Source organism: Esox lucius, chromosome 13 (assembly GCF_011004845.1).
Source record: "Esox lucius isolate fEsoLuc1 chromosome 13, fEsoLuc1.pri, whole genome shotgun sequence".
NCBI classification, from domain to species: domain Eukaryota; kingdom Metazoa; phylum Chordata; class Actinopteri; order Esociformes; family Esocidae; genus Esox; species Esox lucius.
In genome coordinates this window covers 1,050,128-1,070,570 of record NC_047581.1, presented here as the reverse complement: position 1 = coordinate 1,070,570, position 20,443 = coordinate 1,050,128, and the positions used below count along the sequence as shown (strand labels likewise).

Sequence of the window (20,443 nt, the reverse complement as noted above, 5' to 3'; positions counted from 1 at the left end):
AAACATATTTTATGAAAATGACATCATGATGGCCTGGTTATTATCGACTGCTGCATTGTAACATCTGGGTGCAGTGTAGCTAACCTCTTAGTCCTAGGACCTAAATAACCACTAACGTTAACCTTTAGCTATAGCTATATACACTCACCTAAAGGATTATTAGGAACACCATACTCTGTTTGACCCCCTTTCGCCTTCAGATCTGCCTTAATTCTACATGGTGGTGGTTGAGATCTGGTGACTGTGGGGGCCATTTCAGTACAGTGAACTCATTGTCATGTTCAAGAAACCAATTTGAAATGATTCGAGCTTTGTGACATGGTGCATTATCCTGCTGGAAGTAGCCATCAGAGGATGGGTACATGGTGGTCATAAAGGGATGGACATGGAAACAATGCTCAGGTAGGCCGTGGCATTTAAACGATGCCCAATTGGCACTAAGGGGCCTAAAGTGTGCCAAGAAAACATCCCCCACACCATTACACCGCCACCACCAGCCTGCACAGTGGTAACAAGGCATGATGGATCCATGTTCTCATTCTGTTTACGCCAAATTGTGACTCTACCATCTGAATGTCTCAACAGAAATCGAGACTCATCAGACCAGGCAACATTCTTCCAGTCTTCAACTGTCCAATTTTGGTGAGCTCATGCAAATTGTAGCCTCTTTTTCGTATTTGTAGTGGAGATGAGTGGTACCTGGTGGGGTCTTCTGCTGTTGTAGCCCATCCGCCTCAAGGTTGTGTGTGTTGTGGCTTCACAAATGCTTTGCTGCATACTTCGGTTGTTATTTCAGTCAAAGTTGCTCTTCCATCAGCTTGAATCAGTCGGCCCATTCTCCTCTGCCCTCTAGCATCAACAAGGCATTTTCGCCCACAGGACTGCCGCATACTGGATGTTTTTCTCTTTTCACACCATTCTTTGTAAACCCTAGAAATGGTTGTGTGTGAAAATCCCAGTAACTGAGCAGATTGTGAAAAACTCAGACCGGCCCGCCTGGCACCAACAACCATGCCACACTCAAAATTGTTTAAATCTCCTTTCTTTCCCATTCTGACTTCAGTTTGGAGTTCAGGAGATTGTCCTGACCAGGACCACACCCCTAAATGCATTGAAGCAACTGCCATGTGATTGGTTGATTAGATAATTGCATTCATGAGAATTTTAACAGGTGTTCCTAATAATCCTTGTGAGTGTATATGGTTTGCATGTGAAGAGTGCATTCTGCCAATTCAACCCTTGTTTGGTGTTTATATTTTTGTTGTTCATCCAGTGTTTGTGAACCCACTGCATTTTTGGGTTTTTATTTCAACACAAACAATTTCATGTTAAAATACTCAACAGATGTTTACTACATCCCAATTACAAGCAATATAAACAGCATACCTTGAGGAAAAAAATTATTTGATCTCCTGCTGATTTTGTATGTTTGTCCACTGACAAAGAAATTATCTGTCTATAATTTTAATGGTAGGTTTATTTGAACAGTGAGAGACAGAAAAATCCAGAAAATGTTTTTATAAATTGATATGCATTTTAATGAGTGAAATAATTATTTGATCTCCTCTCAATCAGAAAGATTTCTGTCTTGCAGGGGTCTTTTATACAGGTACCGAGCTGAGATTAGGAGCACACTCTTAAAGGGACTTGTCAGCTGTGTACACAAACTTGGAAGATTTGACAGGCATTTACTTTGTAGTCAGCAGTTGGGGTGGGAGCTCAGATTTTCCATATCGTTCCCACCATGGTCAGCTTCCTCTTTAGGAGCTCCTGTCGCAGCTTGTGCGAGGTAGAAACAAATTGTTGCATGTGATGTTGTGTCCGCTGAGTCCCCGAGTCATGTACAGGACAACTCTCATTCTTAGATTTTTCTCAGGGGCTCCTTCATCAGGTTTCCCTGTGTAAACTTGTAAGTTCCAAGCATATGAAGTGGCATCACTGGCCGCCCAAATCTTTATACCATATTTTGCAGGTTTAGATGGTATATACTGCCCAAAGGGGCAGCGGCCCCTAAATTGCATCAGCTGCTCATTAAATGGTGACATTAGGCCCAGGGTTGTAAAACAAGGGGAGGCGGTGCACCCACTTGTCCCACACTGTCCTGATGGCAGCTAGCTATTCTCTCTGCCATCGAGCTGGTCTGTCGTCTCGTTTATCAAAGCAGATAATCCTGGAAATTATGTGGACGTTTTCCAGAGACATTGTTGCATGGAAAAGTTATCTGCCAGTTTCTGCATCCCACAGGGATTCTGTTGATTCCCCTTTGGAACTGAAGACTCCAGCAAGGATAAGAACCCAAAAGTAGGCATGTAAATGGGTTTGGTCCATCTCCTTCCACCTCTCTCCAAAAATATACCTTCCTTTCTAAATTTGTGTAATCCAGAATAATTTTCTGTGTGAAATCTGGGATGAAAAGCTCAAAAGAAGACTTGATGTCCTGCACATGAGTAACTGCCAACTGTGTTGGCCCTGGTTGCATCCTTATCACATTGGCAGCCAGGCTTTGTGGCTCCTTTCTTGGGCAAGAAGACCATTACATTTAAGTTTTTTGACATCCATATTTGGCCATCTTGATCAGTTGTGATAAGGAACCATACTGACAAAGCTATATTGTGTCCTGCCCCCAATTTGCAGTTGGGATAGACTATGAGAAAATAAAGATTGGTTCTGTCACGTCCTGGCTATGCCCCTAGCCATCTCTGCGCTGGGCTGGGGCCATAATCAGGACAGGACAGAAGGTGTTGCCTCTAGCCCCCTCTACCCAGTTTCCCTCCAATTGGGGAACCTATTTATGTTCTATGTTTGGCCACACCTGGTGTGGTTCATTTTGGTTTTGTTCTGTACATGCTGCCCAACGTCACTAATTGCTGCTTTGTTTTTGTTTCTTTTTATTAAAACCCATGGATTATTACTGCACTCACGTGTCTGTGTCTTACCACCAACATGACTGACAGGTTCCCGCAAGACAGAGGGTAAAATGTGCAGGAATGTGAGAGCAGTGTTGGTGCTTTAATTTTTCAACAATGTTGCAACCTTGTGTTGGAATGGCAGGGGCAGAAACACAAAACATGTGTTTAATCAAGATATGTAACCTGATCACAATGCAGGTCAATGCATAATAAATTGGAGTGCGTATTGTGAGTTATTGAGCTGTTTGTTAAGCAGATTTTATGTCACCAGAGACTTTTATTGGCAACTGCTAGGAGAATTTCTTTTTATTGTATTGATTAACTGTAATTGCATTGGACTTTCATAAAATTGTTTGCTGTCTAAGAAGTCATGACTTGTGCCACTAAAACCTGGTTGAGCGATTCGTGTGAAATGACAGTTTGCTTGGAGGAATGTCTTAAATTTCAACTCTCCCTGATCTGCGTTATTGCGATGATCATGATATAATCATGATTTGTGCATCAAGAAATTGAGAGCTGAGAATTTGGGTGAAAGAAAAGATTGCAAACGAAAGCAAAGGAAGCAATAAAAGATTTAGCTATACTGTGCAACAATAGGCAATATCCAAAAATACATGTGGTAGAGGGAGGTACTGTAGTTGTGCTCTCTCCATATGTTCAACAGGGTATATGATTTGCATTTAGAAATGTTGGGCAAATACTGGGCATATAAAAATGTGTGTTTCTCTTCCAATCTAACTCGCAACTTAACACTGCCTTCAGATAATTAACAGAATACTTTAGCCTACCACTTGGGGCTTTGGGATTTTGCTGTTCTGTAACATTACATATCGCTGGGGTAAATAATATGTGGGTTGTCTCACACATTCACACTCCAGTTCATTTATGCACTCTCATTGCTCACGCCTACGCTCAACGTAGGCACACACACGCTGTCTTTTGTTTAATAATGTTTGCCTGATTTCTGACCTTTTATTCTAATCATCAATGTTTTAATTTGTGTGGACTTTTTCTTTCTTTTGTGATATTAGAGTTGAATCTTGAACTAATTGCATTGTTTTAGAGCTGATACACAAACATTTGATTACACTGGCAACATCTGCTACACCACTCCATATTCTTACATTTATGGCTGGCACAATTACTGTATAATGATGTAACCAAAGGTTATCTATGCAGTAATTCTTTTGGTTTATGTCATATCTGTTTTAAATGAGATATCATTGCTTGAAGGCAGCCAGGCATTCATGCAATCGAGTCTCTGTCTGCTGTATAGTTTTTGCAATTATTTAAAATCTGTTGCTACTGGCTACAACAAGCAAAGGGCTGTTTGTAACCGACACATTGGTTAAATTTAGACAGCCCAAATCTGGGCTATTTCCAGATTTTTGTCTTTGACTTATTTTGTGCTCTTCACGTCATGTCTTTTTCAAGCTGATCGGTCAAAAATACAAATTAATGAAGAAGGATGTAAAAATATCTAAATTTGTCTGGCTCTTCGTCTGAACAATTTCAGATTTCCGGAATGTTCCTGAGTAACCAGCTGCAGTGGGTCGGCTGCCAAGGCAGCAGAGTGGGACTTAGGGGCTACCCTTGTTCCTTATGGACCCTGTTTCATGTGCTTACAGTTCAGGCGGCCAGGCAGCCTGACGCACTGGCCAACACAGGTATGTACGCTACGGACATCGATTACCACCACCATGGGTTTGTTTTGAAACATAAGCCTCAATGCACAGAGCCTAGTGGTTGCCACTGGTAGGCCTCAAGGCAACCTACATCTTAGTGCTGAGCTTGCTCACTGTTCTCTCATTTCGCCTGATCACCTCTCTTCTGTATCGCCAGGATTGGAGGAGAATCCTAAGGCTGTGCTGCAGACAATGCGCATGTACATTGTGAGCTTCTTTGGCTGTCAGGAGTGCGGCAAGCATTTTGAGGAGATGGCCGCAGAGTCTCTGTCCCAGGTGAAATCATTAGATCAGGCAGTGCTATGGCTCTGGAGGAAGCACAACCAGGTCAATGGACGCCTCGCAGGTGAGGAAATTACCTCTAAATCGGCCACATTTAGTGCTTTCAAACCCAACCTGGAGAACCTATTTGATATAATGTGCCCTCCAGAATTATTGGCACTATGTTAAAATGAACAAAAGAAAGTTTTGAAAAAGATTTGTTTATCAGCTTGATTTTACACTCAAAGTCATCTTATGAATCCAACCTTTGAGTGAAAAATAGTTGTTGTGGTGTCTTGCAATTTTATTTAGCAAATCCTCTAACATAAGCTAACTGGCTTCATTAGATGTGAATACATACAGTTGGGCAAAAAACTATTTAGTCAGCCACCAATTGTGCAAGTTCTCCCACTTAAAAAGATGAGAGAGGCCTGTAATTTTCATCATAGGTACACTTCAAGTATTTGGTCTCCTACAAATAAGCAAGATTTCTGTCTCTCACAGACCTGTAACTTCTTCTTTAAGAGGCTCCTCTGTCCTCTACTAGTTACCTGTATTAATGGCACCTGTTTGAACTTGTTATCAGTATAAAAGACACATGTCCACAACCTCAAACAGTCACACTCCAAACTCCACTATGGCCAAGACCAAAGAGCTGTCAAAGGACACCAGAAACAAAATTGTAGACCGGCACCAGACTGGGAAGATTGAATCTGCAATAGGTAAGCAGCTTTGTGTGAAGAAATCAACTGTGGGAGCAATTATAAGAAAATGGAAGAAATACACTGATAATCTCCCTCGATCCGGGGCTCCACCCCCGTGGGGTGAAAATGATCACAAGAACGGTGAGCAAAAATCCTAAAACCACACAGGGGGATCTAGTGTATGACCTGCAGAGAGCTGGGACCAAAGTAACAAAGGTTACCATCAGTAACACACTACACCGCCAGGGACTCAAATCCTGCAGTGCCAGACGTGTCCGCCTGCTTAAGCCAGTACATGTCCAGGCCCATCAGAGGTTTGCTAGAGAGCATTTGGATGATCCAGAAGAGGATTGGGAGAATGTCATATGGTCTGATGAAACCAAAATATAACTTTTTGGTAAAAACTCAACTCGTCGTGTTTGGAAGAGAAAGAATGCTGAGTTGCATCCAAAGAACACCATACCTACTGTGAAGCATGGGGGCTGTTTTTCTGCAAAGGGACCAGGACGACTAATCCGTGTAAAGTAAAGAATGAATGGGGCCATGTATCATGAGATTTTAAGTGAAAACCTCCTTCCATCAGCAAGGGCATTGAAGATGAAACGTGGCTGGGTCTTTCAGCATGACAATGATCCCAAACACACCACCCCGGCAACGAAGGGGTGGCTTCGTAAGAAGCATTTCAAGGTCCTGGAGTGGCCTAGCCAGTCACCAGATCTCAACACCATAGAAAATCTTTGGAGGGAGTTGAAAGTCCGTGTTGCCCAGCGACAGCCCCAAAACATCACTGCTCTAGAGGAGATCTGTATGGAAGAATGGGCCAAAATAACATCAACAGCGTGTGAAAACCTTGTGAAGACTTACAGAAAATGTTGTCATTGCCAACAAAGGGTATATAACAATGTATTTAGATTAACTTTTGTTATTAACCAAATACTTATTTTCCACCATAATTTCCAAAAATATTCATAAAAAATCCTACAATATGATTTTTCCTCATTTTGTCACTCATAGTTGAAGTGTACCTATGATGAAAATTACAGGCCTCCCTAATCTTTTTAAGTGGGAGAACTTGCACAATTGGTGGCTGACTAAATACTTTTTTGCCCCACTATATTTACAGTTAGGTCGGGAAATATTTGGAAACTGACAAAATTTTTATAAATTTGGCTCTGTACGCCACCACAATGGATTTGAAATAAAACAACCAAGACACAATTGAAGTGCATACTTTCTGCCTATATTTAAGGTCCTAAACAAAAATATCGTATGAAGTGTTTAGGAATAGCAACAATTTTCATACACAGCCCCCTTATTTCAGGGTCTCAAATGTAAATGGACAAATAAACAGAATAATGAATAAAATATTAGTTTTTAATACTTTGTCAAGAATACTTTGCAGGCAATGACTGCTTGAAGTCTGGAACACATGGACATCACCAAATGCTGGGTTTCCTCTTTGTTGCTTTACCAGGCATTTACTGCAGCTGTCTTTAGTTGTTGTTTATTCGTGGGTCTTTCTGCCTTAGTTTTGTCTTCAGCAAGTGAAATGCATGCTCGGTCAGGTTGAGATCAGGTGATTGACTTGGCCATTGCAGAATATTTCACTTCTCTGCCTTAACTCCTGGGTTGCTTTTGCTGCATGTTTTGGATTATTGTCCATCTGTAAAGTGAAGCACTGTCCAGTCAACTTAAACTCCCTAAGAGGGGCCGAAAATTAGGAAGAAAACTAGAGAGGAACCAGGCTCGGAGGGGTGACCAGTCCTCTTCTGGCTGTGCTGGGTGGAGGGATAATATAGCAGCGTAAAACCTTGGGGTCAAAACCCTTTAATGATGAAAAAGATTTTGAGGACCGTGACGTCGCCCGGTATGGCGCAGCCGGGGCCCCACCCTGGAGACAGGCCCGGGGTTGGGGCTCGTATGCGAGCGCCTGGTGGCCGGGCCATTCCCCACAGGTTCCGGCCGGGCTCAGCCCGAAGGAGTGATGTGGGGCCGCCTTCCCGTCGGCTCACCACCTGCAGGAGGGACCATAAGGGGTCGGTGCGTAGAGGATAGGGCGGCAGTCGAACGCGGGGGCCTCGACAACCCAATCCCTGGACACGGAAACTAGCTCTAGGGACGTGGAACGTCACCTCGCTGGCAGGGAAGGAACCTGAGATCGTGCATTAGGTTGAGAGGTAGTCGGGATCACCTCTACGCCCATAATGAGAGGCGGCGGGCTGGTGTGGGTTTGCTCATAGCTCCCCAGCTCTGCCGCCATGTGTTGGAGTTTACCCCGGTGAACGAGAGTGTCATTTCCCTGCGCCTACGGGTTGGGGATAGGTCTCTCACTGTTGTTTGTGCCTATGGGCCGAACGGCAGTGCAGAGTACCCGACCTTCTTGGAGTCTCTGGGAGGAGTGCTGGAAAGTGCTCCGACTGGGGCCTCCATCGTTCTACTTGGGGACTTCAACGCCCACGTGGGCAACGAAAGTGACACCTGGAGGGGCGTGATTGGGAGGAACGGCCCCCCTGATCTGAACCCGAGCGGTGTTCAGTTATTGGACTTCTGTGCTAGTCAGTTTGTCCATAACGAACACCATGTTCAAGCATAAGGGTGTTCATCAGTGCACGTGGCACCAGGACACCCTAGGCAGTAGATCGATGATCGACTTTGTTTCATCTGACCTGCGGCCGTATGTCTTGGACACTCTGGTGAAGAGAGGGGCGGAGCTGTCAACTGATCACCACCTGGTGGTGAGTTGGATCCGATGGCGGGGGAGGAAGCTGGACAGACTCGGCAGGCCCAAGCGTACTGTAAGGGTCTGCTGGGAACGTCTGGCCGAGTCTCCTGTCAGAGAGATCTTTAACTCCCACCTCTGGCAGAGCTTCGACTGGATCCCGAGGGAGGCTGGAGATATTGAGTCCGAGTGGACCATGTTCTCCACCGCCAATGTCGAAGTGGCCGCTCGGAGCTGTGGCCGTAAGGTCTCCGGTGCCTGTCTAGGTGGCAATCCCCGAACCTGGTGGTGGACACTGGAAGTAAGGGATGCCGTCAAGCTGAAGAAGGAGTCCTATCAGGCCTGGTTGGCTTGTGGGACTCCTGAGGCAGCTGACGGGTACCGGCAGGCCAAGCGGACTGCAGCCCGGGTGGTTGTGGAGGCAAAAACTTGTGCCTGGGTGTTCGGTGAGGCCATGGAGAAGGACTATTGGCTGGCCTCGAAGAGATTCTGGCAAACCGTCCGGCGCCTCAGGAGAGGGAAACAGTGCCCTACCAATGCTGTTTACAGTGGAGGTGGGCGGCTGTTGACCTCAACTGGGGATGTTGTCGGGCGGTGGAAGGAGTACTTCAAGGATCTCCTCAATCCAGCCGTCACGTCTTCCATTGAGGAAGCAGAGGATGAGGGCTCAGAGGTGGACTCGTCCATCACCCGGGCTGAAGTCACAGAGGTGGTCAAGAAACTCCTCGGTGGCAAGGCACCGGGGGTGGATGAGATCCGCCCTGAGTACCTCAAGTCTCTGGATGTTGTGGGGCTGTCTTGGTTGACATGCCTGTGCAACATCGCGTGGCGGTTGGGGACAGTGCCTCTGGGATGGCAGACCGGGGTGGTGGTCCTTCTTTTTAAGAAGGGGGACCGGAGGGTGTGTTCCAACTACAGGGGGATCACACTTCTCAGCCTCCCCGGGAAAGTCTATGCCAGGGTACTGGAGAGGAGAATACGGCTGATAGTAGAACCTCGGATTCAGTGTGGTTTTCGTCTGGGCCGTGGAACACTGGACCAGCTCTATACCCTCTACAGGGTGATGGAGGGTTCATGGGAGTTTGCCCAACCAATCCACATGTGTTTTGTGGATTTGGAGAAGGCATTCGACTGTGTCCCTCGCAGCATCCTGTGGAGGGTGCTTCGGGAATATGGGGTCCTGGGTTCTTTGCTAAGGGCTGTCAGGTCCCTGTACAACCGAAGCAGGAGCTTGGTCCGCATTGCCGGCAGTAAGTCAGACTTGTTCCTAGTGCATGTTGGATTCCGGCAGGGCTGCCCTTTGTCGCCGGTTCTGTTCATAATTTTTATGGACAGAATTTCTAGGCGCAGCCAGGGGCCAGAGGGTGTCAGGTTTGGGGTCCACACGATTTCGTCTCTGCTCTTTGCAGATGATGTTGACAGACGGATCGGTGCAGCTTCTGCAGTAATGCGGTCGATATATCAGTCTGTCGAGGTGAAGAAAGAGCTGAGCCGCAAGGCAAAGCTCTCGATTTACCGGTCAATCTACGTTCCTACTCTCACCTATGGTCATGAGCTTTGGGTCATGACCGAAAGGACAAGATCCCGGATACAGGCGGCCGAAATGAGCTTTCCCTGCAGGGTGGCTGGGCGATCCCTTAAAGATAGGGTGAGAAGCTCGGTCACCCGGGAGGAGCTCAAAGTAGAGCTGCTGCTCCTCCACATCGAGAGGGGTCAGCTGTGTTGGCTTGGGCATACCTCCTGGACGCACCGGGAGGAGACCCTGGGGAAGACCTAGGACACGCTGGAGGGACTATGTCTCCCGGCTGGCCTGGGAACGCCTCTGTCCCCCCGGAAGTGCTGGAGGAAGTGTCTAGTGAGAGGGAAGTCTGGGCATCTCTGCTTAGACTGCTGCCCCCGTGACATGGCCCCGGATAAGCGGAAGAAGATGGATGGATTGAAATCCTTGGGGTAGAGACAGGCGTTACAATGAAACTGTGGCCCTATCCAGGGGAGCCCCTGGACAGGGCCCAACAGGCAGGAAGTCAGTCCACCCACATTGCCTAACATCAACCAAAGGGACACCAACCAACAGCAACCACCCTCAAATGAGTGCCGGGTATTGCCAGCACAGTTCACTCCAATTGCACAATGGGCGCAACGGAGAGACGACAACAAGCCAGTGATTCCTTCCCCCAAATGGCATTGGAGAGAGGGCATCCCAGTGGGGATGAGAGCCAACCTGGAACAACATCAAGGGTGGACAGTATCACGCCTTTTCATTCACTTTCACACACCCCTGGGCCAGACTGCACTCAATCATAGACCATGCTGAAGAGAGGAGTCTTTAATAGACACTTGAATGTTTCCACTGAGTCTGCATTTCTAACCTTAATTGGCAGATCAACAGTAGTGGAGCTCTTTGAGATAAAGGCCTGCCTCCAGCAGTTTGTTTATACATTTTAGGTACAATTAGAAGGCCTGCATCTTGTGATCTTAGGTTACGTGTAGCTAGGTATGGCTGGGTCATTTCAGCGAGGGAAGTAGAAGCATGTCCATAGGTTAACAATAAAGCCTTAAAATCAGCCCTAGCCCTCACAGGATGCTTGGAATTTCATCATATTAGGGGCAAGGCCATTTGGCACAAATTCCACATGCCAGGTCACAAAGGCCAATAAGTGCAATAAGAGGATTTGGAGTTTACAAATAAACAACTTCAACTGCTGATAAGAAAAAAACATGCATGACATAACAAACTGAATAAACTTATAAACGCAATATTTTAGTTTTTTCCCCCATTTATCATGAGCTGAACTCAAGGGTCTAAGACTTTCTCTATAGATACAAAAGGCCTATTTCTCTCAAATATTGTTCACAAATCTGTCTAAATCTGTTTTAGTGAGCACTTCACTTTTGCTGAGATAATCCATCCACCTCACAGGTGTGACTCAATATCTCCAGGCTCCCTCGGGATCCAGTCGAAGCTCTGCCGGAGGTGGGAGTTAGTTTTTTTTATATTTCACCACAAACGCTTCCACGTCGAGTGATGTCAAATCTAGCATTAAGAGCTCTCAAAAAGCTTTCAGTTGTGTTCTCCCAGTCGGAGGAATGAGCTTTCTCTGCTGTTCATGAACACACCTTCCAAAACAGAGGTTTGATTCAGTTCAGCACTAAATAGGTCAGCTATCTATCAATAACTAGCTAGCTTGCTTACCTGCATATAGTCTATTCTTGTGGTTGTTCTCAGTTGCGAACTATAAAAAAACAACTGACTGCAAGATTTTTGACGGTAACAGGGGCACATAAGCCATGGTGGCCGTAAGGCGTACTATGATTTCAGGGGCATCACAGCCAGAGTGATGGGTAACGACAGCCATGGCCGTAACAGACAGCCCATGTAAAGAGGCTGGTACTGGAGTCGTGTTCATATTGTATAGTTCTAGTAAGGATTCTAGCAGCTGTGTTTGACACTAATTGATGTTTATTTATTGATTTATTAGGGTAACCTGAGAGAAGAGCATTGCCGTATTCTGATCTAGAAGTAACAAAAGCATTGATTAGTTTTTCTGCATCAGTTTTTAATAAAAGTTTTCTGATTTCTGCAATGTTCTGAAGATGGGGAAAAGCAGCTCTTGAGATATTTCATGTATTCATCGAAGGTGAGGTCAGGGTTGAGGGTAACGCCAAGGTTTCTCACAGTTTTTTTGGATGTGACCATACAATCGTCGAAGTTCACTGTAAGATCTGCCAACAAAACTCTGTTTCTTGGGTCCTAAAACAAGTATTTCTGTTTGTTTTTTAAGTTTAACAGAAAGTTCTCCATCATCCATTTCCTAACATCTGAAACACATGCTTCCAAAGTTATTTTTGGGGCCTCTCCATGTGTCATCGAAATGTACAACTGTGTCATCAGCATAACAGTGAAAATTGACATTGTGATTCCATATGACATCACCCAGAGGTAACATATATTGTGAGAACAATAATGGGCCCAGGCTAGAACGGCCATCTCATATGATAGAGTGGTGTTATCTCAAGAAGCAATCAAGCTAGGCAATAACAAGCAAACCTTTTCTCCCTGCATTCACACCTTGCAGAAACAGTTGTTAACCATTAACAATCCAATGATTGCCTACTAGGATATAAATTAATGACATAGGTGTGGAATCTGGGCATTAACAATTACAATATGAATGTACGTTTCATTGGAAGTGCATGTGTCTCACAATAATGAGAACAACAGAAACATCTTTGTTTAGATTATCTCTCTGTAGGTTGTGCTTGAATGACCAGAGGAATGTTTACGATGGCCATATGGCATGGGGGGTTGACTTCTAAAAACATGGTCTTTGCTAGTTAGAAACGCCTTCAGTGTATATATCAGCTTGTAACCAACATTACAGTGAGAAGATAATGGAACGTTCACCGAATGACATCTGTGCTGCAATTCTCCAATAAACTTGAGCGAACTTCTCCCTCGATTTGATAGGGGTTCTACATTATTTTACCACTATACGTAACCGCAGATTTCTAACAATTTGGTGCTGTGAGCCGTATGGTTGGAGATTTTGATTCTACCAAAAACGACTGTTCTTCGCTGGAGTTCCTGTGACGAAGCTGGCTGCGCGCACCCGCAAGGGAGTCGACTTTGTTCCTGTTTCCTGTGAACAACTGAAAAGTTGGTGAGTCTGAAATCCACACCATTTAACGACAAATCGAGTAATACAAGAGCACCGGTAGTCGAATAAGCCCTGTGACGACCTGACTAGGCCGTGATTTTTATTGTGTGGAATCTGTCTGCGGGTGCGGACAGTCCGTCTCAATTTAGTGGAGTGTTGACCGGTGTGATATGCGCTAAACTGTATTTCGTGTGACCATATATGACACTATGTTTTCTTTTGAAGATTAGAGTGTGATTATATTTTACGTGATTATACAGCAACTTGTACAAGTAAAAACAAAAAGATGACATCCTCCATTGATAAAACAGTGGAGAAAAAGGGGACTGCAGCCCCAGATCTCTCATTAAGTGATATGGTTATATTTTTAGCTGGTATCGGAACAGAATCGATGAAATTGGAAAAGTGTCAGCAAGACATCATAACATTTTTTGGAATCGATGTAGACAAAGATGGTTTGTGGAAGTTGACAGATGTACAGAAGGTGTGGAGTAAAGTGCAAAGGATGAGGAATAAGACAGATAAGACTCGTTGGTCATTAACTGTTTTGGCGGAGATGCGGAAAAGAGAGAAAAAGAATGTGACCAATGCGCATGATCGCTCGATTAAGAAGGAAAAAGAGAATGTAAGAGCTTTGGCAGAATTGAAGCAGGAAAGAGAAGAGGAATTGAAGAAAATAAAAAACAAATTGTCTGAGATGAAAATGAAGATGGGGGATGGGGGTCGAGTGAAACAGAAGAGGAGACTATGAATGCGAGACCAATGAAGTCTAAGCTAATGAGAGGTCCAGATGAGGGACATTCTCCTATAATGGTTTATTCTCACAAAGCAGCTTCCCCTAAACAATTGGATGAATGGTCCAAATTATTGAAACACCCACGGGAGGTTGGTTCAAAAACATGGGATCAACTGAAAAGATACAGAAAACTATATAATCTGCATCCATTTGATGCAACTCAACTTTTGGGTTTTATTCTCAACAATAGGGAACATGCTGATTTGGCAGATAAAGTGAAAACTGCCTTAGGTGAGGATAAACAAGACCTCATACAAGGATGGCGAGCAATTCAACGTTATCTCAAGAGTTTAACTATTGCAACCACAAATGTGTGCAGAAGCCAAAAGAATCGTTCTTTGATTTTGAGGACAGGTTCCGTGCCATAGTAATCAGACACAGTGGCATGTGTGATGATGATGATGAGTTGAACAATATGAAGAACGGTGCTATCACTCATCAGTTATTACAGTCTATTAATGATGATTTGAGGAAAGCATATGTTTCTACAACACCAGGATGGGATATAATCTCATATGGTGACACAGCAGATCACCTGTCTAGGTTAGATCGAGACATGAATCAACACACAGCTACATCAATGGTCCGTGCAATGCAACTTCAAGATGCCTTTGATAAGAAGTCCATTAAGTGTCACAATTGTGGGAAGTTTGGACATTTTTTGAAGGACTGTGGATTCCAACCTCGACGTCAAAAACGAAGGAATGGATCAAACAAAGGTGGTTGGACAAAGGAACAAGGTTCCACCAATACAACACTGATGCAGAAGTTTAACAATCTTTCTACTGAACAGCAGCAGAGACTGCTGGATGCGGTGGAGGGAAACTAACTGACCCTCTCTTGCGGCCCATCTCTGCAGGTGTACACATGACGGCATATATGTTAGCATATTAGTAAATCAACATCCAGTTGAATTTTTGGTAGACACAGGAGCTGAAGTGACCGTGCTGCCTATTTCCTATGCACAACATATATTGCCCCAGTACACTGGCAAGAAGATGAGGGCTACAGGAGTTGGAGGGGGGAAAACAGAAATGAAACAAACAACACCTTTGCCTATCTCTATTGGTCCTATGATAATCGAAACAACATTGTGGTTTGGATCTTTTGATCAACCCATATTGGGTCTTGACGTTCTTATGAAATTGGATTCCACGTTGGACATACAAGATGGAAAAGTCACCTGGAACCTCAGAAAAATGTAAAACTCAAATCTGTCTACACATCCTATTTGGACTATCTCAAAGAATGAGTGCGGTAATTTGGTCATGGACCCTGTGCGTCTAACGGGTGAAGCACCGCCATGTACTAAACAATATCCTATAAGTAAAGAGGCCATGGCTGCGACAAAGGTAGTCATTGGAGAGTTACATGCTAATGGGATTGTTGAAAAGACACACTCTGCTTCTAATAGTCCTGTGTGGCCTGTCCATAAAGCATCAGGAGCGTGGCGTGTAACTGTGGACTATAGGAATGCCAATGAGACGATCTCCAAATTGACCCCTCTGGAAGCAGACACGTCTACCATTTTTGCTTCATTGAAGCCAACACACTCAGTGTTTTCAGTCATTGATATGGCTAACGGTTTTTGGTCTATGCCCCTACATCCTGAAGTGAGACCTTGGCTTGCATTCACAGTGGATGGTCAGCAGTATCAATGGACCCGTCTTCCGCAGGGACTACACAATAGCCCCTCCATCTACCATCAGGCATTGCGGAGACATCTCCAGGATTTGCCTCCAATGTCTTCCGTTGTCATACAATATGTGGACGACATTTTATTGGCTTCAGAAGATGAGATGACTCATGGGCGAGACCTACAAATTCTGCTTGACTTCTTCAGTGAAAAAGGGCACAAAGCCAGCCCTGACAAAGCACAACTCATGCTGTTCCAGGTTGTTTACTTGGGCCAACTGATTTCTCAGGGGAAAAGGGAAATAACACAGAGCCGCACAACAGCCATACAGACTGTCAAAGAACCCACCACCTTAAGAGAACTACGTTCCTTTATGGGACTGTGTAACTACAACAGGTGTTGGGTGGACTCATTTGCTGAAATAGCACAACCACTCAATGATCTCTTGAGCGGTGACCCACAATCCAGGGACCCTGTCCAGTTCTCTGATCAACAGAGAAACGCATTCATTGCATTGAAGAAAGCACTGTCTATGGTCCCAGCATTGGGGATCCCTGATACAGGGGAGCCGTTTACTCTTTTTGTGGCTGAGAAGGATGGCTACATGACATCAGTTCTCACTCAGGACCACGGTGATCGTCTGAAACCAGTGGGTTATTATTCCAAGAAATTGGATGATGTGGCCCTGGGATGGGGCCCCTGCCTGAGAGCGATGCAAGCCACATACCTTGCAGTTTCAATGGTGGCATCACTAGTCCTTGACCAACAACTTATAATCAAGTGTCCACATGCCGTGCATACTCTCCTCACGATGAATCGTGCAGCTCAGGTTACTGCCGCCCGGTGGAACAAGTGGTCTACTGTCCTAGAAGCACCCAACATTGTTATTCAGCGTGGCACACCCACGAACCCTGCCACGTTGTTGCTTCCTTCAGATCCCACATTGCAGGATCATGATTTCACAGAGCAGGTTGCTGACGAGTTCACAGCCCTACATCCTCTTGTGAACCCGGACCACGTGCTGTTTACTGATGGCTCCAGCATTGTGGAGGGGGGAGAAAGGAAGACTGGATGGGCAGTGACTACAGTAACAGATGTTGTTGCCTCAGGAATCTTACCAGCAGGAACATCTGCGCAGGTGGCAGAACTAGTAGCATTAACAGAGGCCTGTAGATATGCTGAAGGGAAAACAGCTAACATATATACAGACTCGAGATATGCTTTTGGTGTAACACATGGTTTTGGAAAGATATGGAGAAACAGGGGTTTCCTGACATCACTGGGAACACCTGTTCGAAATGGACCTGAAGTGTTGGCGCTGCTGGAAGCTCTCCAGTTACCAGCACAAGTAGCCATTCTGAAGACGAAGGCTCATGGAAAAATCCTCACGGAGGAAAGCAAAGGCAACGACCTAGCGGACAGAGCTGCAAAAGCAGCAGCAAAGAGAACACCAACCCCACCAAAACGTATTTGACGATATGTAATGGATACACTGACACATATCAGAGAAATGCAAGACAGCGCTCCAAAGGATGAAGTCTGGGAGTGGATGTCAGCTGGATGCAAAATGGATGGAGAGGGTGTGTGGAAATACAACCATCGATGGGTGGCACCAAATGCATTACTCCCATACCTTACCGCACAGATAACATTCTGTGGGACACATAGGGACTGACAAAGTCCTAAATAGGTTCACAGGCAAATGGTGGAATCCGAAAGCAAGAAGAGAAATAGAAGCCACTGTAAAAGGATGCCTTACCTGTATGAAAAACAACTTGCATGGGAGAGTGAAGGTGCAGACACGTCGAGCACCTGCCCCAGCGGGGCCATTCAGACATCTGCAAATTGACTACATCACTTTACCCAAGAGTAAAGGTTATGAAGACGTGTTGGTGATAGTGGATCGGTTTTCACGTTGGGTAGAAGCATACCCGACCAAGAAAGGAACGGCACATCACACTGCAACAATATTAGTTCGGGAAATAATTCCCCGGTGGGGATTACCAGAACAAATTGATTCTGACCAAGGGACACACTTTACAGGAAAAGTGTGCCAAGAAGTGTCTCGGCTGATGAATGTGGACTGGAGAGTGCACTGTCCATACCATCCCCAGTCGAGTGGACAGGTTGAACGGTGCAATCGTGTACTGAAAGAGACTTTCAAAAATGCACCAAGAAGGAGTGAAATGGCCAGATGCACTCCCTACTGTTCTCTGCAGCATAAGAGCTACTCACAACAAAACCACAGGGTTAAGTCCATTTGAGGTCATCACTGGACGACCAATGTCTCTGCCAGGCACTGTGGACTTAAGAAAAGCTGACATACATCTCATGAGCGATGCACTCCTTAATTACTGCATGACACTCACTGAGGCAGTTAAAGGAGCGGAACGCCAGGTTAGAGATGCATGGGGAGAAGTCCCAGAAGGAGGCCATGATATAGTGCCAGGACAGTGGATTATGGTGAAGAAACATGTTACTGACACATTAGGAGCCAAATGGGAGGGTCCTTATCAGGTCTTACTGGTCACACGGTCTGCAGTAAAGGTATAGGGGAAAGATAGATGGATACATGCTACTCATTGTAGGGTCGTATCACATACCTCTGACGAAGAGCAGAGCCTAGAGACTACAGAACCGATCGCATCAGGTGGTCAGGGGCCTATCTCGGGTGAAGACACATCATAAAGGAATCAGATACTGATGTCTTTTGATGTCCCACTGCCAACGTCAAAACAGTAGATTTTCTATTGTAAAGCATGCATATGTGTAAGTGAGGATGTTATACTCTCACTTTTTTCTTTTGTCATTACAGGTGACGTGGATGTGTCAGCCAACCACACATTGATACTCCGGGAGAACTACATTGCATCTGATGAAGGCTACATTCCAGACACGCCAACCACAGTCTCACTGACCACTGGACACACCTAACCATCTGTAGCTCCTGATATTGTGACTGGACATTCAATTGCTGTTGTAGTTTGTAGAATCTATAGCATGAATGGTGTAGTTGATTTTTTCTTATGTCATTACTGAGCATCTTGCAAAAGGACATTTGTGATCTAGATTATTTAGTCATTGTAATATTTGTTTTCTTTTGATTTTCTTATTTTGTAATTAATTTGCATTAATTTGTCAATGATGTTGTGTTTTCTGATATTTTTTATGACAGGGGTGGTTGGGTCTGCAGGGGACATCAGTGCTTCTAGTCATGTGGATGGGCATTTCGGTATTAACACATTTTTAGCATTGTCGTTGAAGTATGCACAGACGGTGAATCAAAGCAGCTGCTGGGTGTGTACTCACACTCCCTTCACAGCTATAGGTCGTATTCCCTTAGGTGTCATTCCGTTTACTCAGAGTGAAATGTTGGGTGTTTGGAAACATGCCGATTGGTTCAAGAGAGTCATGTCTAATAATTGGGGTCCAGCCATTGGTTATAGAGGGGCTGACCCCACTGACATTTGTTACAAGGATGTCTCTAGTCCAGGGTGTCCTACTATTCAGACCTATATTGACAGTTTAGGTGTTGAGGTAGAGTCGTGGAGGGGTGCATACCTGCCTCCATTTAACACTACAAGCTTTTCGTTTTTAGGCCTACCTCCACGTCTAGTGGTCACAAGACCTCCGGATGGATGGTTGTGCATTGAAAGGACCCCGTCTGCTGTGTTACGTCGACAGTGGATGTCTATGTTTGTCAAGGTGGGCTGGAGTCAGTGTAGTCAAATTGCAGACCTTTCTGCTTGTGATGGTAGCGATTTTTCTTTATGTACAATGTCTGCCAATCTGACTCTCAGTAATGGATCTGTTGCTGGCTTCCATGCCAACGCTCTGGGTAACATCGGGTCTACTGGAATGGTTGCACCGAATGGTACTTATTTTATCTGTGGCCCTAATGCCTATGCCATGTTACCTCCTTTCTGGATGGGTTCGTGCTATCTGGGATATGTGGTCCCTCATATTAGACATAGTTTGGAACCTCCGTTTGCCAAGTTACATAGACGAAGTATCTCGGAGTCTGAGCGATTCTTTGCCATAGCTTTTCCTTCCTATGGTACGGCCAAATTGGCGCAGGAAGTGATCACCATGGCCAGTTCATTAGAGGCCTTGGCTAATTTGACTGCTGATGGCTTTACGGGTATGTCAGCGGAAATGGTGGCTATGCGTACTGTGGCGATGCAGAATCGTGTGGCTTTGGATTACTTATTGGCGGCGCAGGGAGGTACATGTGCTGTTGTAGGTGCTGAATGTTGTACGTATATTCCTGATGAGACTGATGGTGTTTAGGATCTGGCTATCGTTGCGTGTGTGATGGTCTTTTGCCTCCTTTTCCAGTTGTTCCGTTGCTGTGTCTCTCGGTGTCTTGCTGCTCGTGTCCGTCGTGCTGTCATGTCGGAACTGCGTCCCCATTCACATCTAACATGCCCCTATGATGATTGTAGGTGGTGTTCACCAGGGGGGTGTCGGTTGCGGGATGACCACCTTTGTGGTGTCCTTCCTTCTGTTTGTGGTCTGTGCTCTCGCCAAGGTTGCTTGTTGTGTAATGACTGCCCTTGTGCTCCTCTGCGTGCCTGTGCTGTTCTCGACCGCTTCCATCCTGATCATTCTGTTTTATTTTTTGTCTAACTTTTATCTTTTGGACTATGTTTTAGTGCCTTACCCGTGCAGTTAGGTGTGGGTTATGTTTCTTTTTCTTTTTTGTGTTATCAAAATGTCTTGTTTTTCTATATTGACAAGGGGGGAGTGTGGAATCTGGGCATTAACAATTACAATATGAATGTACGTTTCATTGGAAGTGCATGTGTCTCACAATAATGAGAACAACAGAAACATCTTTGTTTAGATTATCTCTCTGTAGGTTGTGCTTGAATGACCAGAGGAATGTTTACGATGGCCATATGGCATGGGGGGTTGACTTCTAAAAACATGGTCTTTGCTAGTTAGAAACGCCTTCAGTGTATATATCAGCTTGTAACCAACATTACAGTGAGAAGATACGGGTTCTACATTATTTTACCACTATACGTAACCACCGATTACTAACATAGGTATACATGTCTATAATAAATTAT

The 20,443-nt window shown here is 45.0% G+C and overlaps 2 protein-coding genes across 5 annotated transcripts in view; both read left to right on the top strand.

Annotated features, from left to right (window-relative positions):
- The window catches only part of qsox2 (quiescin Q6 sulfhydryl oxidase 2), a 76,735-nt gene that overhangs the window by 52,218 nt on the left and 4,074 nt on the right, over window positions 1–20,443 (top strand). For all 4 annotated transcript variants that reach the window (XM_029124823.2, XM_034296629.1, XM_034296630.1 and 1 more), the window contains 2 exons: window positions 4,426–4,576; window positions 4,752–4,940. In XM_029124823.2, the coding sequence (XP_028980656.2) occupies window positions 4,426–4,576; window positions 4,752–4,940 (340 nt within the window). The remainder of the gene's footprint in view (window positions 1–4,425; window positions 4,577–4,751; window positions 4,941–20,443) is intronic.
- On the top strand, window positions 12,705–20,125 carry LOC114840714. The gene is made up of 2 exons (XM_029124824.2): window positions 12,705–12,939; window positions 18,184–20,125. The coding sequence occupies exon 2, from the start codon at window positions 18,510–18,512 to the stop codon at window positions 19,656–19,658; it is 1,149 nt and encodes a 382-aa protein (XP_028980657.2). The 5' UTR covers window positions 12,705–12,939; window positions 18,184–18,509; the 3' UTR covers window positions 19,659–20,125.

Excerpts from the sequence above, each read along its gene's own strand:
- LOC114840714 (XM_029124824.2), top strand. The coding sequence starts at position 18,510 with ATGATGTTGTGTTTTCTGATATTTTTTATGACAGGGGTGGTTGGGTCT.